Consider the following 18,276-nt stretch of genomic DNA (forward strand, 5'->3'; position numbering starts at 1 on the left):
GCCTCCCTTCTTTCTCTGATATATCTGAAAAATGTTTTGTCACCTCGCTTTACCTGTCAATCCTTTCTTCCACTTGACCTTTTGCTTTCTTGATTTCTTTCTTCGTCTCCCTCAGTTTTAGCCGATATTCTTCTGTGTTCCTTTTTTTTGGGATCCTTTATACTTCTTGATCACTGTTCTTTATGCCTTAATCTTTTCATTACTTCCTTTGAGAATCGGATCAGTTTCTTCTTCCTCTTACTCGTTTACTTTCCTAACATATAGATCTGTTGCCTTTGTAATAGCTCCTTTTAATTTGGCCCACTGTTATTCCACCTCACCCATTTTTTTTTTCACATTTCTTCCTCCAGGTACGTCCCCATTTTGACAAAGTCCATATTTGTGAAATTCAAAACTCTGGTCTCTGTATCTTATTCACGATACTGAACCCTACCGTCTGATGATCACTGTTGATCAGATGAGCCCCTACCCAAAACATCAGAGCCATTATCCCCATTAGTGAGCAGCAGGCGGAGTATCACACCCTCCCTCAGGGGTTCCATCACCATTTGTCTGAGAAGAGCCCCTTTGAAGGGCATCCACCACCTCTCTACTTCTTGTAGATTCAGCAGAAGGAGATGCTCCAATCCACATCCGGTAGATTAAAATCTCCAATGAGCAACACTGCTCCTTTCTTTCCCACCTTTTGGATAGCCTCAATCAGATCTCTGTCCAGTTGGTTTTTGGGTTGGAGGCCTGTAGATTACACCAGTAAAAATGGAAGCACCATCTTCTTTTTTTTTAGGTTGATCCATAATGCTTCTTCTTTACCCCACATCCCTTGCAATTCAGTTGCTTGCTGTGTTAAAATGTGCATGCGTTAAAAGTGAACATTCATGGCTGCATATGAGTCCTGTGCGTTTGTAGAAGAACCTCTGCATGAACACAAGCATTGGTGTGCACTCACTTTCACAACTGTGTGAATCCAGGTGTGTACGGCGATTTGTTTGTGTGCATACCTGCATCTCGTGTTCAGTTTGTGCAGAAATATTTACTAACTGTGAACACAGGATTTTTCTACTGGGGACCTGCACCCCATTTTCAGGGACAGCCTGTTTAAAGGGAATTTCAGCAGGTGCCAAATTGTACATCCATGGCTGGAGATTGTGGGATTAATTGTGTGAAAAGTGCCATGGTACTTTGCTAGCATGATGAAACTAGTGCTGTCCCTTCTTGAATAATGTTTGCTGGTATCAGATACGCTGACATCTTGGATGGTCTGCTTCAGAGCCACTCATGGCTGTTCCTTCTCTTCCCAGTGAGCTGCAGCAGCCTCACAGACCTTCAGCCACTCGAGCAACATGTGATACTGCCACTCTCCTATTCTTCCAAAGAATCCATCCTGAATGAGGGCAAGAGTGGCCCCTCCAGCAGAAGCGTCATGAAGAAGGCCACCGTCTGTGCCATCTTCACTGTGGTCCTGGTCTACCTGGTGACGGGGGCCATTGTCTTCCAGATCCTGGAGCAACCCTTTGAGCTGATGCAGCAGAACAAGCTGGCGCTCCGACGAATCAGCTTCCTGTCTGAGCACAGCTGCGTAGATGTACAGGAGCTGGACGAGCTCATTCTGGTGAGATCAATTCTCTGAGAAACGTGGCCCGCAGAAAAAGGGGTTTAATTAGCACAAGTTTGAAACCTGGGGGTAGTAGTGGCAATGGTCGAGGCTTCAACGCTGGCTCATGTCCATTCACGCATCTTGTATGCACATTCAGAATTAAATTATCTTTAAAAAATATCTTTGTAAAATCTGTCTGAAGTGAGGGCGCATCTTATGGTCACTCACCTCATGCTGGGGTCAGAGAGGACTGGGCATTCTGGCTGCAAACTCTTAAGATGTTTCTTAGGAGATTTAAATACTAATGGGGGTAGAGGTTTGTAGTAGGATGTGATCAGGGCCGGTGCAAGGGTATTGGGCACCCTAGGCGACCCTTGCGCTGCCCCCTCCCCGGTCACGCCCCCCCTACCTGTTTCGGCGCCAACTGTGTGCTTCTCAGGGTGCCGAGCTGTAGGGGGCGCCGAAGAGCAGCCCCCTACGGCTGCTCTTCGGCGCCTAGGGCGCTTGCGGCAAAGTGAAATAGAAACAGTTGGCGCCGGAACAGGTAGGGGGTGGGGGGGGGGAGGGGCACGACACTGCTCGCGGCCCTGAGAAGCACACAGTCTCTATTTCTGTTTGCCACGAGCGAGATAGGCCCTGCTTGCGGCACCACGTGGCTGCTCTTCGGCGCCCCCTACGGCTCAGCACCCTAGGCGACCGCCGAAGTTCGCCTAATGGACACGCCGGCCCTGGATGTGATTGTTGGTGATGGGGGGTGCTAGGAGAGAAGAACTTTCTTAAGTAGCTGGGATGCTGTCCTGGGGACTGAGACCCACACAAGTTATGGCAAGAATCATACATTGCCAATGAATTCTACCATGATCCTCATCCTCTTTTTTTCCTATACACATTTCAAATCTTGTTTTAATTCTCTTTAGGCTTTGAGTCTCTCCAATTTAATTAAAAGTACTCCTGGCTCCCTCACAGCAAAGTGGCAATCTCAGCTGCTCAGGGTCTCAATTTCCTTGGATCTGTAAAGAGAGTGTCCTCATGCACGTATAAAATCCGTCTAGCTGAAATTACACAAAACATTTGCAGGTGCATAACAAGGGCAATGATGAAAGAGATCTCACCATGTTAAGACCCTCCCCACCTGCCAATATGGGTAAAAGTATTAAGCACTGCTTCACAGCCTGCCCAGCATAAACAGTGGTCAACAGGGAGTCCAGGGTTAGGCAGGAACAGGAAGGTACATGCAGGGATGAAATCCCCATGGGTATTTTACCAAAGATATTTAGTCCCTAGCTTTTCCCCTCCTTAGCCAAACGCATCCCCCCTCCAAACCTAATATTTAAATATCCCAAGGAAATGCCTTCTTTATATAGGTGGGTAACAAGAATTATATGCATAGAAACATAAAACCCTAACAAAACTATGCATATATTATTTAACATCATGAAACCAAAACTTGCCTTGAGCTTGGGTTTGGAAAGGATGTGTAATTCAATTCAGTTTACAGATTTGCCATGTAAGGCTCTGATCTGCAATCTCTCCTAATGCCCCAAATCTTTCTGCTCTCTGCACAAGAACAAATGTTCACAGGCTGGCATCCAATATCTCCCAGCCCAGCCAGACTGTCATTTTGTCTTAGACTCAAAACAAAGCATCTCTAGATCTTAGGCCATTATATGGCTTGGTGTATTTTGAGAACTGAGGCCTACATACTTTAAATTATAGCCACAGCTTCATGCAAACAACTTGTATCTTGCGCCTTCCTTCAATGCAGACATCTGACATTGATTAGAGTGATCTGTTAACTCTCACTTTTGTGGATCTGTGGACACAGATTAATGAAATTAAAGACTGTGATAAACGCATCAGAGATTTTCAGCCTTTTGACTCTCAGATTCTCATCTCCTTAAGAAGCTCTTTCAGGGCCAGGTAGATGATGTCATGTAGCGAAGCGAGAGAATGCAGAATATGTTTTAATTCATGAAAATGCAGCTTTTCTACAGTGAATCTTGTCCCTTGCATCTGAAAAGATTGGAACTACATCTACAGTGAATGTGCTTGCTCCTGGCTTCCTACCATGTGCCTCTGTGCCCATCTGGCTTTGCACTACTGTTGCGATGGAGAAGGTACAGAGAAGGGCTACCAAAATGATAAGGGGAATGGAACAGCTCCCCTATGAGGAAAGACTAAAGAGGTTAGGACTTTTCAGCTTGGAGAAGAGACGGCTGAGGGGGAATATGATAGACGTGTTTAAAATTATGAGAGGTCTAGAACGGGTAGATGTGAATCGGTTATTTACTCTTTCGGACAATAGAAAGACTAGGGAGCACTCCATGAAGTTAGCATGGGACACATTTAAAACTAATCGGAGAAAGTTCTTTTTTACTCAACGCACAATTAAACTCTGGAATTTGTTGCCAGGGAATGTGGATAGTGCAGTTAGTGTAGCTGTGTTTAAAAAAGGATTGGATAAGTTCTTGGAGGAGAAGTCCATTACCTGCTATTAAGTTCACTTAGAGAATAGCCACTGCCATTAGCAATGGTTACATGGAATAGACTTAGTTTTTGGGTACTTGCCAGGTTCTTATGGCCTGGATTGGCCACTGTTGGAAACAGGATGCTGGGCTTGATGGACCTTTGGTCTGACCCAGTATGGCATTTTCTTATGTTCTTATGTTCCCATGTTTAAATTCTTAATCACCTGGACAAACAAGGTCTTGACTTCTCATCAGTCTTCCTTCTTACTCTCTAGAGAAAATTTGCATCTTTTTTTTTTTTTTTTATTATTCTGCCATCTGGTCGTCCAGTGGAAAAACTAGTATAGCTACGATTCAGAAGACGTCTTCTTTATTTCCTGCTGTGCGTTACTACTGTGGTTTTGTCTTTTGGGAGGCAGGTCATAAATGGTTTTTGGGCTTGGTTTCATGCCGCCACCGACAATTGAGACCATATCTCAAAAAGGACAGAGACGGGGCAGAGGCGGTCCAGAGAAGGGAGGCCAAAATGGTGCGGGGTCGGTATCGGAAGACTTATGAGAAGAGGCAGAAGGATCTCCATACCTACACCCTGGGAGGAGGAGGGGCAGGGGAGATACGGTACAAATCTTCAGATACCGGAAAGGTTTTAATGATGCACGAGCCTCAAACCTTTTCTGTTGGAAAGCAAGGAGAAGAACTAGGAGTCATGAAATGAAACTTCAGGGGCGATGACTCAGAATCAACATCAGGAAATATTTCTTCAAGAGAGGGTGTTGGATGCTTAGATTGCTCTTCCAGAAGAGGTGGTGAAGATGAAAACAGTAAATGCATTAAAAAAAAAGATATGGAATCAACATTGTGGGTTCCTAAAGGCTAGAGGTGGAAATGAAGAAAAGGGTGCTTCGGGGTAAGGAGCATGGAGCGGCAGCTGCCACCCCTAACAGAAGGCGTGGCGATTACTACCCTTAACCAATAGGCTTACATGATTTTGACACAACTGCAACATCGATCTCCACTTCAATGGCAGAGGGAAAAAGTCAGGGCCCTTGCTTTTACAGTCTGGGGTACTGATACACAGATATTAGGGAAAAAGTGCAGGATTGCTTCTTCAGCCAAGTCCAGAAGCAAAGCACATTCAAGCAGCACTGCCTGAATTATCAAGAGGCTGCTCACCCTGTAAAAATGTTGCTAGCAGTAATTTTGATATGGGTTTGACCAAGCAGAGCAGCAATTTCTTCCATGAGAAATTTGCTGGGCAGACTAAATGGACCATTTGGGGTTTTTCTGCCGTCAGTGCTATGATAGTATTAATTTTCCATATGATATATGAAGTAAACACTGTGGGGCAGATTTTCAAAGGGTTACGCGCGTAAGATACGCGCGTAACCCCGAAAAGCTGCCCCTTCCACCCCCTGCACGCGCCGAGCCTATCTTGCATAGGCTCGACGGCGCGCGCAAGCCCTGTGACGCGCATAAGTCCCGGGGCTTTCCTGGGGGGACATGTCGGAGGCGTGTTGGGGGGCGTGTCGCAGCCGGTGCGTCATCGGGGGCGTTCCGAGGGCGGGGCCGCGGGCGTGATTCTGGCCCAGGGGCATTCCGGGGTGTGGCTGTGGCCTCCAGACAGCCCCTGGACCGGAATATGGCGCGCCGGCAGCTGGCCGGCGCGCGCAAGTTATGCCTGCCTCAGGCAGGTGTACATAAGAACATAAGAACATAAGAAAATGCCATACTGGGTCAGACCAAGGGTCCATCAAGCCCAGCATCCTGTTTCCAACAGTGGCCAATCCAGGCCATAAGAACCTGGCAAGTACCCAAAAACTAAGTCTATTCCATGTAACCATTGCTAATGGCAGTGGCTATTCTCTAAGTGAACCTAATAGCAGGTAATGGACTTCTCCTCCAAGAACTTATCCAATCCTTTTTAAACACAGCTATACTACCTGCACGAACCACATTCTCTGGCAACAAATTCCAGAGTTTAATTGTGCGTTGAGTAAAAAAGAACTTTCTCCGATTAGTTTTAAATGTGCCCCATGCTAACTTCATGGAGTGTCCCCTAGTCCTTCTACTATCTGAAAGAGTAAATAACCGATTCACATCTACCCGTTCTAGACCTCTCATGATTTTAAACACCTCTATCATATCCCCCCTCAGTCGTCTCTTCTCCAAGCTGAAAAGTCCTAATCTCTTTAGTCTTTCCTCATAGGGGAGTTGTTCCATTCCCCTTATCATTTTGGTAGCCCTTCTCTGTACCTTCTCCATCGCAATTATATCTTTTTTGAGATGCGGCGACCAGAATTGTACACAGTATTCAAGGTGCGGTCTCACCATGGAGCGATACAGAGGCATTATGACATTTTCCGTTTTATTCATCATTCCTTTTCTAATAATTCCCAACATTCTGTTTGCTTTTTTGACTGCCGCAGCACACTGAACCGACGATTTCAATGTGTTATCCACTATGACACCTAGATCTCTTTCTTGGGTTGTAGCACCTAATATGGAACCCAACATCGTGTAATTATAGCATGGGTTATTTTTCCCTATATGCATCACCTTGCACTTTTCCACATTAAATTTCATCTGCCATTTGGATGCCCAATTTTCCAGTCTCACAAGGTCTTCCTGCAATTTATCACAATCTGCTTGTGATTTAACTACTCTGCACAATTTTGTGTCATCTGCAAATTTGATTATCTCACTCGTCGTATTTCTTTCCAGATCATTTATAAATATATTGAACAGTAAGGGTCCCAATACAGATCCCTGAGGCACTCCGCTGTCCACTCCCTTCCACTGAGAAAATTGCCCATTTAATCCTACTCTCTGTTTCCTGTCTTTTAGCCAGTTTGCAATCCACGAAAGGACATCGCCACCTATCCCATGACTTTTTACTTTTCCTAGAAGCCTCTCATGAGGAACTTTGTCAAACGCCTTCTGAAAATCCAAGTATACTATATCTACCGGTTCACCTTTATCCACATGTTTATTAACTCCTTCAAAAAAGTGAAGCAGATTTGTGAGGCAAGACTTGCCCTGGGTAAAGCCATGCTGACTTTGTTCCCTCCGAGGCCGCTCCGATTTTGGAGCGGCCTCAGAGGGAACGGAGGATGGCTGCGCAGCTCGGCACACACAGGCTGCCAATTTTGCACAGCTTTGTGCGCGCCGACCCTGTATTTTATAACATGCGTGCGGCAGCGCGCGCATGTTATAAAATTGGGAGTAGATTTGTTCGCGCCGGGTTGCGTGAACAAATCTACTCCCGCACGCACCTTTTAAAATCTACCCCTGTGTGTCTTTCATTCCCTCTGGATGAATAGTTGCGCCATTGGCATCTCCAGTTTGCTGTGCCAGTGGCTGATGCGTCTAAGGATGTCATCATTGACATAGAGGGCCCTGTTCAATAAGGACATTTTTCATAGACACAGGAGGAAAGTCCTTCCTGAGTACAGCCTTCTGGTGTGTAGCCAGGTTATTGATCAGTGATACAGTTTGGATTTTACATTACATTACCCACCTTTCCAAAACTGAGCTCAAGACAAGTTACATTCAGGTACTGTAGGTATTTTCCTGCCCCAGAAGGATTACAGTCTAAGGGGGTCATTTACTAAAGCATTTTCCCCATCCTGTGTCTATGGGAAAACAGTTTAGGAAATGAAGCTCTAAGGGGCCGATGCAATATGGTACGCTGAGCCGAGCACACTGTTAACCTGCAGTCGGACGCGGGTAGAATAGGCGCTAATCAATCCCCTAATGCAATAAGGGGATTAGCGCATAATCAACGCGCGTCCAACGCAGAGTGAATCTAATAGCGCTCATCACATGCAAAGGCATTCACTCCCGATGCAAAAAAAAAAAAATGTGCCTCTCGGACGCACATTTAACTGTCATCTATTAACGCCTGCCAGGAGCAGGCGTTAATAGCTGTGCACATCAAAAAAAGATGAAAAATAAAAGAAATAAAACAAAAAACCCCAAATTGACAGTCGGACCCTTCACGAAAACCGACACAGAGTTTATTGGTGTCGGTTTATCTTACCAGCGGACAGCCAAGTAAACCGATGCCGATAAACCCGGCGTCAGTTTTCGTGACAATCGTTTACCGCTGAAAACCAACGCTGAGTTTATCGGCGTCGGTTTTCATGTCTGTCCACCGGTAGGTAAACCGACACCGATAAACTCGGCGTCGGTTTCCCTTACTGCCGTATGCCAGTCACGAAAACCGATGCCGGGTTTATCAGCGTCAGTTTTCAGGGCTGTCTGGCGGTAAGGAAAACCAATGCCAATAAACTCGGCATCGGTTTTCGTGATCGGCGTACGGCAGTCACGAAAACCGATTTAAGTTCGCGTTAGCAAGGAGGCGCTAGCGACCCCCTAACTTTAATATTGCATGGCGCCCCTCTTAGGGGTGCCATGTGCGTGTTAAGAGAGCGGGCGCTGCCTGTTCAGTGCCCGCTTTCTACGCAACTTTATTGCATCGGCCCCTAAGTTTGTAGCTGAGGCAATGGAGGGTAAAGTAGCTGAGAAAGAGTGTTGGTGGGATTTGAATCCTGGCTTCTCTACTTCTCAGCCCCCCCTGCTCTAACCACTAGACGACGCCTCCGTTCTTATAGGGGGGCAGTTTTGAAATAGCCCACGTAGGTGCTTTTTTTGGCCGTGGTTTCCACAGATTTTCAAAAAGAAACTCCCTGCGCCCTTTGTCTTTGAAAATTAGGAAGGGCAAACTCCGCAAGCTAAAAGTGTCCATGTGCTTTGCATCTGCTAGCTGAGCGGGTAGCGGGAAGCAGAAAATCAAAGGCACACGTTCTGTCTTCCAGCCCCACCTAATGGCGCCCACGGGAACTCCTCTTTTTCCTATGGCTAAAAGTGTGTGCATTTTAAACTGCTCTGAGAAGGGTGATTTTCCAACAGGCCGGTTTACCTGGGCAAATTGCTCTTTACCTGCACAAATGGCTTTGAAAATGTTTATGTGTTGTGAAATTGCTTCTGACTCAAACTTAGATTAGCTACAAAGTCACAAAGCTTAAATATATAATGCATGATAATGATGGAAGGCAGAGATCAAAAAGGCCCATCCAGTCTGCCCAGCAGTGATTTTCTGAGCAGCCACCCAAATCCAATCAACTTCCCACATGGAACCCACCCCCAGTCCCATTGGGTCTCCTTTAGGGTTGCAAGTGTCGCATGGGGCAGGTTACCCCGTGACTTCCAGGAAGCACAGTGCAGCCCTAGCTCTGCTGCCCTGGGCTGCAGCCATCACTCAGTGAAGGTTTGCCCAGTGATTCATTTCCATTCTCTTGCCAATAATACATAATATAAGCTCTAATCACTTTAGAAAGGTTATTTACATAAAACTAACTTCTAAATACATGTCGCTTTTTAAATGTGAGTAATTTTCTTGGTGTGTAGCACACAGTTCCAGAGATGCCCCCTGCCTCTTCCCCAGGCCCCAGTGAAATCATCAGACCTAACACTATATAATTGTTACTCTCTGTCTTGTATTCTGATTGCAAGAGGTGGGGACCGGATGGGCCTCTGGTCTTCTTTCAACCTATATCCAAAAAAGAGCCGAAGCAATCCCACGCAAAATAACAAACGTAAAAAAAGGGAAATGCAGAATAACTTCAGTCTATGGGTGCCAAAAAATAGTTATATCCCATTTGTTGAAGTTTTTTAATTTTTAATTTTCTTTAGAATCTCTCGATAATGTTAATGCCGAATCAGCAAGCCTGTCGGCGTGTTTCTGCAATTAAGTCAGAGGCCGCCCGGTCTATTCAGTCATTTGCGGCTTAGATGGTGTAATTTATACCTCCTCACAGTTTTTGGAAAAGTTTTTTAAGGCATTAAATATTTCAATGGAGGAAACCTTAGATACTCAAATGTCCAAAAAATGTATCCAAAATAGCTCGACGACGGCCGAAGTTTCACGTTACCCGCTTCATCAGGAGCCTAAATACAGCGTTTTATAATCAAATGTTTGTTTAACCTCCTTTCATGTTCCAACCTTCAGGCAACGTACACAAAATTAATAACTTTCAAATACTTAGCTTATTCAAGATGGCGGTTGAATCCTTACTTGGGACGGTAAGTCTCCCACTTATTTTTCAAAAAAAGGAACAGAGACCATTTAGCCGGTAAGCATCCATTTGAAATCTTACCGCACAAGTTAGCGTGACCAATGGGATCCGATGGTGTATTTGACGTCATCCCGTGGCTCAGACGTAGACCTGCCTTTTTTATAAAAAAAAAACTTGTAGATCAAGACTAGCATTTAGTCCATTCAGATGTACAGTATTTAAATGATGAATCCTTCTTTGTTCAGATCCTAAAAGTTGAACATTAAAATCTCCACCGCGCCAGCTTGGATGTATCTGTTCCAGTGCACAGACTTGCAAATCGTCAAAAACATGTGTAGAATCCTGACAATGTGTGACCAACGGGGCAGTGACACGATTCTGCGCTAAACAGGAGCGGTGCTCTATAAGCCGCATCTTCAAGGATCGCTTCGTTTTGCCCACGTACCATTTTTCACAAGGGCATTTAATTACATAAATCACCCCTGATGACAAGCAAGTCGTGTCCTATTTTTAAAAAATTGTCTCCTGGACGGATGCAAAGAAAATTGACGATGTGTTCATCATAACGTGGCACACCGAGCATGTGCCACAAGCTGAATGTGAACCTCCAATAATGGGTGCTGGAACTATTGTAGAGTCGGAATGAACAAGTTGATCCTTCAAATTAGAACCTCGAGCATAAGTACATCGTGGTGTCTTGTGAAACTCATCATAAATTTGAAGAATGTGCCAATTTTGAAAAACCAGATTTTTCATAGTATGAGCCATAGGGGAGAAAGGAATAATATATGTGAGAACTTCATCAACAGTTGACCAAGGTAGAAATAGCCACTCACAGTGAGTATTTTTAGCATGTAAATAAGCACATTTGATGCAGCGAGCAGGGTATCCTCGGGCCAAAAAAAGGGCTGTTAAACCTCTCGATTGATGATGGTACTCCTTCTTGGAGGTACATAGCCTGCGAATTCTAAAAAATTGGCTCATCGGCATATTTTCTTTAAGATGACATGGATGTGTGCTTGTAAAATGAAGTAATGTATTGCTTGCTACTGTTTTTCTATACAGGGTGGTAGTAAACCCTCTGATCGACTTCGTGATTAGAATGTCCAAAAAGGTAATTTGATGTTCTTGAAAATCGGATGTAAAACGTAAATGGGTGTTTCAGGCATTCAGCCAAATCAAAAAAGAATCAAAATCATCTTCGAGCCTTGCCAGAAGATCAGGATATCATCAATATAGCGTTTCCAAGATACAATATGTTTTGAAAATGGGTGGTGACCTTCTATCCAATTTTTCTCAAAATGGCCCATATAGAGGTTTGCCAAATCAGGGGCCATTGTGGAACCCATCACCATGCCACAGATCTGCTGAAAAACCCGATGCTCAAAGGCAAAAACGTTTTTAGTCAATGCAACAGTTAGAAGTGAATGTAAAAAATCTGAAGGAACCCAATGAGGACAGGGACGCAATTCAAAATATGCCATAGCAATATTGACTGCTTCATTTTGAGGAATGGAAGTATACAACGACTCCACATTTGATTATAAAACGCTGTATTTAGGCTCCTGATGAAGCGGGTAACGCGAAACTTTGGCCGTCGTCATGCTATTTTGGATACATGTTTTAGACATTTGAGTATCTAAGGTTTCCTCCATTGAAATATTTAATGCCTTAAAAAAGTTTTCCAAAAACTGTGAGGAGGTATAAATTACACCATCTAAGCAGCAAATGATTGAATAGACCGGGCGGCCTCTGACTTAATTGCAGAAACACGCCGACAGGCTTGCTGATGCGGCATTAACATTATCGAGAAATTCTAAAGAAAATTAAAAATTAAAAAACTTCAACAAATGGGATATAACTATTTTTTGGCACCCATAGACTGAAGTTATTCTGCATTTCCCTTTTTTTTTTACGTTTCTTCCAACCAACTCTGTTAACCCTTTCCATTATGCAGACACCCTCCCTTGTCCTCCCACCACATGCCTTTATTCTCACAAGCTAAAGGCAACAGAGAGCCGCCATCTCTTTGGCCAGGAGGCAGGCTGAAGCTCTCAATGGCATCTGATGTTACTATTCAGCTAGAGAGTCAGAGTCTTCACTGGAGCAGAAACTGGTGCCATCTGCCATCTGCCCTCCACCTCCACCAGCAGTATCCCTAGCCCCTCTAGGTCCTGAGCTAGGATTCAAACGCACTTCTCCAGCTGGCTAGTCCAGGGTACAAACTGCCCTGCAGACTGAAGGATCATGTTTACCAGCATGGAGGTTTCCTTGCCACACCACAAAATTCGACAGCACTAAGAAAGAAAGCGAAAAAAAAATACCCTAACTATTGAAACTCAGGTGCAGTTGATCTGCCCATAAACTTCTTTAAGGATGCCCATCCTTAACTTATACAATTGTTACAAAAAAAAGGTTTTGGTTTTTCAAGAAGGAGAAGCAAGAGCCCAGCCAACAAAGGGAGGAGGCAGGTGAACAGTTTATTGTTTTCTGTGCTGTAGATTTTCTTGTTGCCAGTAATTGTTGCTTGCTCAGACCCCACCTTTTCTCTTCCAGCAAGTGAAAGAGGCGATGGGGGCAGGAGTGGATCCAGTGGCAAACGTCACCAATACCTCCACTGTCACCAACTGGGACATTGGCAGCTCTTTCTTCTTTGCTGGGACAATCATCACCACCATTGGTAACCAACGGCGCTTGGCATTTTCCTACAAATTGGCAAGGCACAAGGCATTGTGTAGCTCAAACAGCGACTTAAAAGATGCGCTGCTACTACTGCTACAACCACTACATAGTGCCACAGGGTATATGCATTTATATAGTGCAGCAGGATGTATGCAGTTACATAGTGCTACAGGGTGAATGCAGGTGTATAGTGCTTCACGGTGATGCAGCACTATACAGACACACAGAAGGGACAGTCCCTTTTCTGTGGAGTTTACAGTCTGGTTGACAGACAAGGACTGCTTTAGCAGATCAGAGGTCTTTGCCCTTTAAAATCCAGAGGAGAGAACAATCCAGGGAAGGGACATAGGTACGAACATTTGCTTCTGCTAGCTGAGGAGAGTTGCATGCAAACATGGCTCCTGTAGATTGGGTGTAGTCAAGATGTCTCACCAGAAGTTTCTCTCTCTTTTATCTTCTTCCCGTTTATCTTGTAACAGATGATTAGGTCACAGTGTAATCTGTAATAGATTCTGAAATAGGAACCAAAGAGAACATGATAGAGAGGACAGATAAAATGTATTCCATGCATTAAAAAAAAAGGTTGAAGGAAGACCAAACAACTGCCCGCAGGGATTAATGATGAGGTGAAAGAGGCAGTTAAAGCCAAAAGGGAAATTTAAAAAAAAAAAAAAAAGCAAAGCAGACCCTAATGAGGAAAATAGGTAAGAGCATAATTATTGCCAAGTTAAATTGTAAAACAGTAGTGAGACAGGCCAAGAAAGAATTTGAGAAGAAGCTTGCCAGACAGGCACAAACTCACACAAACGTTTTCAAGTACATTTCAAGCAAACAGCCCCTGGCGGGAGTCCGGTTGGACCATTAGATGATCAAGGGTGAAAGAGGTGCTCAGGGAGGACAAGGAAAGAGCAGAAAAGTGGGAAGAATTCTTTGCCCCAGTTTCTGCTGCGGATGCTGGGGACATACCATACCGGAAACATTCTTTGACTGTGAGGATTCTGAGCAGCTCAAGCATCCAAGGACCAGGACAGTACTTACCCCAGAGCTCTGAAAGAACTCAAACATGCTGCTAGTATCATTTAAAACAGCTGCAATACCTGAAGACTGCAGAGTGGCCAATGCAACAGCAGTTTTTAAAAAGGATTCCATGGATGATCCTAGAAACAACAGACTAGTGAGCTATTCTTAAAAAACCATTACTGCCCATATAGGGGCCGATGCAATACAGTGCGCTCAGCCGAGCGCACTGTATAACCCGCAGTCGGACGCGGGATAAAAAGGCGCTAATCCACCCCCTAATGCACTAGGGGGATTAGCGCCTATTTAACGCGCGTCCAACACAGAGTGAATGAGATAGCGCTCATCACATGCAAATGCATGTGAATGAGCCTATTACTCATTCACTCCGCATGCAAAAAGATAAAGATAAATACCTCACCTCAGTCACACATAAAATCGACCTTCACCAAGTACAGAAAGACCACAAATTATAAATATGGAGACAGAAACTGGAATGGAAACCCAAAAAAGCCACACTGCATGCAGTACAAAACTGGAGAAATGGAAACAGAAATATAGCTCCTAACATAGTACCAAGATCTGCCATAATGCACCCAAACTAATCCGCACAGTTACATCTGCGTTATGGCATGCACTCAAATGGAACAACCCTACCTATAAAAAGGCAACACTACAAATATTAAACCAGGCCCTAAACACCAATACACCTCCAATTAGGAAAACAGAAAAAGCCAACTTGCTATAGATCCCCACATAGTTTTACAGTTGTAAAACTGTATGAATAAATGTTTCAAAAGAGCTGATGAACAGAACAACATCTAACAATTAAAAACAATTACAAAATATTACAAATTCTCCGAACAATAAAATATTTTGAAACAGCAGACACATCACATAATACCCAATAATTAAAATGGCAGTCAGTAAAGAAAAATGAACTTAAAAAGCCACCTTTACTTACCCTCTCCAGCAGTTCTCCTACTCCTTTCCCTTGCAGGCCACACCAGAAGCAGCAGTAGCTGCTGAAGCTATCCTAATGGTCGTCTTCATTAGGGACCACAACCAGTCTCTCTCACACTCTCACACATACCAGTCACACCCTCAGGACCAGTTTCTGTCTCTCTCTCTCTCACACACACACATACCAGTCACCTCCCTGATCAGTCATTCTCACACATGCACACATCACCTCTCTGACCAGTCTCTCTCAATCACACAATGCTTTCTCTCACTTACACACAGGCTTTCATTCACACACATGCTCTCTCTCTCTCTCTCTCACAAACACACAGACTGACGCACCCTCCTCCCTCACATACACCTCCCCACAGAAGCACCCTCCCCCCTCACATACACAGCACACACACACAAACACCCTTCCCATTTCAAATATACACAACACACACCCACACTGGCCCCCAGCTGAACAGCCCAGTCTTTGGCCCCCACCATCCTGGATTTCGGCAGCAGCAATGCTCCAATCTTTGGGCCCCACCAGCCTAATCTCTGGCGGCGCCCAGTGCTCTGATCTTCAGCTCTCACTGGCTTGAACTCCAGCAGCGGCAGTGATCCAGTGTTTGGCCCACCAGCCCGGTCTCCAGCGGCAGTGGCACTCCAATCTTTGGGCCCCACTGGCCTGGTCTCCGGCAGCAGCAGCGCTCTGTTCTTCGGCCCCTGCCGGCCTGGTCTCCAGCAGCAGCCAGCGTGCTGATCTTCACCACGCCGACTGCAGGTCGCTCGTGACCCACCTGCCAGTGCTTGGCGACACACTGGTGTGTCGTGACACACCGGTTGAGAATCGCTGCTCTAAGCTATTTGTGTGTGAACCCTGCGCATATAGCAAAACATAGTACACAAATAAAATAGCATAATAGCTCATCTTACTATATAATTACGCTTAACTATAAAAATATGAAATTTTATTTTTATTTGATGTTTTCTATTTATTGAAAACTAATGATATGCAGAAATATCTCAAGGGTAGATTTAAAAAAAAATTAAAAATACGCGCGCTACCCAGCGCGCACACATGGACGCACAATTTTATAACATGTGCGCCGGCGCACGCATGTTATAAAATCCGGGCTGGCGTGTGCAGGTGGGGAGGGGTAGAAATCTGACCAAATCAGGCCTCCACCAATTCCCTCCCCCCCTACCTACCCTCCCTCCCTCTTCCCCTCTCATCCGCGACCATTTTGAATGCTCTACCTTTAGTAGTTTTCTTTATTTCTGAACTTACGCCAGCTCCTGAGCTGGGGTAAGTTGCATACGCCAGTACAACGGCAAATGGCCGCTGTACTGGCGGCCTCCTGCTCCGCCCTGCCCCGCCCCCTGCTCCGCCCCTCCCCTGGGACCACCCCTTGATAGAGGCCCGGTTCTTGTGCGCGTAACAAGGGTTATGCGCGTGGCCGGGCCGCTTCTAAAATGTGCACTATGTGCACAAGGCCTGGCCACGTGCATAACCTCCGTTTTTTATGCACGGGGTGGGGGGTGGGTTTAAAAATCAGGCCTTAAATGTAGAATTATTTTTATTAAAACCAATTACTTATTTAATAAGTCTTATTTAATTTGAAAATCCTGATATTACTTGCAGCAGTATTATTCTTGCTCAGGCACACTTAACATATAGCGCACAAATGTAAGCTCAGCTTATAAAAAGTTGCACAAAAGAAAATTTTTGCACACATAGCCTGTCCAAAATTAGAGGGAACATTGACACACAGGACAAAAAAATTGCAACACAAAGCAAATGTCCTCTTTGTGCTTCTTTTTCTCAAACAGATTTCTTGCAACAGGCAAGTCCATGACAACAGTTCTAGTCACTTAGGGCCAGATTTTGTAACCTACACGCGGGCGTAGATTTGTGCACGGAACCCAGTGCGCACAAATTTACGCCCAATTTTATAACATGCCCACGCAGCCGCGCGCATGTTATAAAATCCGGGGTCGGCATGCGCAAGGGGGTGCACACTTGTGCACCTTGCGCGCGTCGAGCCCTAGGGGAGCCCCGATGGCCTTCCCCGTTCCCTCCGAGGCCGCTCTGAAATCGGAGCGGCCTCGGAGGGAACTTTCTGTCCGCACCCCCCCCAACTTCCCTCCCTTCCCCTATCTAACCTGCCCCCCGGCCCTATCTAAAACCTCCCCTTACTTTTGTTTAATAAGTTGTGCCTGCCTATGGGCATTGGGCAGGTGTAGGTTGCGCGCGCTGGCTGAGTGCCGGCGCGCGATCCCCTGGCCTAGAGGGCCTTTGGAGCCCTCTGGCCACGCCCCGCCCCGCCCCGGACCACCCCTGCCCTGCCCCTTTTTCGAGCCCAGGGACATATGCTCGTCCCAGGGTTTGCGCGCGTCGCCTGAGCCTATGCAAAATAGGCTTGGTGCGCGCAGGAGTGGGTTTTAGGGGTTACGCGTGTAATATACATGCGTAACCCTTTGAAAATACACCCCTTAGCATTGCAGAATTGTCTTGACTACCTCAAGAAACTACCAAGCTGGATCAGAGATCAGCACACTTCCCTACTGGCAGAATCCTTGTCTTTGTGTACTTCGTGGACCTCTCATACAATCTACTATATATACTGCGTGCACGCTTTCTTACATTGCGGATCCCCTGCCCCTGAGCTTAGTGTCTCTTTAGAGTAAATGTGACCAATGGCTGATCCTGAGAACTGTGCTTGTAAATAATGTCCTTCCTTATCCAATTATAGATTTCTTTCCTTGTCCACTCTTCCCTCCACAGCTTCACCACACTTATACTGGGCAAAGGCACATAAAGATGCATGTACCCCCAGAGTTCAAAGACCATCAAGTGGATGAGGCTTGCTCTTCCTGAGACCATATTGGCAATCTCGTATGTCCTGGGCATCCTGGCTCAATCCATTTCTCAGTAACCAATTCAGTCGTGATAGGTTCAAAAGTCAGATCCACCTCCTCCTAAGATTTGGTTACTTAGCCAACTCCTCTAGGCATACCCAGCATCCTCTCCCTCCATCTATTTATATTTACATTTATTTAAATTTCTGAATCGCCTAACACAATAGGCCTAGGCGATGAACAGCTTTACATACCTAATCATAAAATAAACATAGAGTAAAATAAAACCGACAGTAGATAATCTTAAAATGAATAAAAACAAAATTAAAACGAAGGAATAACATTTTACAATTCCCAAATCCATTAAAACTAATAAAAATCAACTCATAAAAAATATAAGTAAAATACATTTTATAATAAAGAAAAAAGTTAACTTAAAAATAAGCTAACTTAAAAAGAAAGGTCTTAATTTCTTTTCTAAAACTCTTAAGTGAGTCACTTTGTCTAAGATCAATGGGAGGCGAATTCCAAAATGTTGGTCCGGCAACTTAAAGCACTCTCGTGGGTGGTATGAAGTCATGAGTGACGGAGAAATGGAATTTCCAGGATCCCTCTTAGGGACGAA

General features: G+C 45.0%; 1 protein-coding gene across 1 annotated transcript in view; it reads left to right on the forward strand.

Moving 5' to 3' along the window:
* Positions 1–1,313: 1,313 nt before the first annotated feature.
* Positions 1,314–18,276, forward strand: part of KCNK4 (potassium two pore domain channel subfamily K member 4) — a 36,928-nt gene continuing 19,965 nt past the window's right edge. The window contains exons 1-2 of the mRNA XM_029612837.1: positions 1,314–1,609; positions 12,696–12,819. Coding sequence (XP_029468697.1) covers positions 1,421–1,609; positions 12,696–12,819 — 313 coding nt within the window. The 5' untranslated portion in view covers positions 1,314–1,420. The remainder of the gene's footprint in view (positions 1,610–12,695; positions 12,820–18,276) is intronic.

The sequence above is a fragment of the Rhinatrema bivittatum genome, chromosome 8 (genome assembly GCF_901001135.1).
Source record: "Rhinatrema bivittatum chromosome 8, aRhiBiv1.1, whole genome shotgun sequence".
NCBI lineage: Eukaryota > Metazoa > Chordata > Amphibia > Gymnophiona > Rhinatrematidae > Rhinatrema > Rhinatrema bivittatum.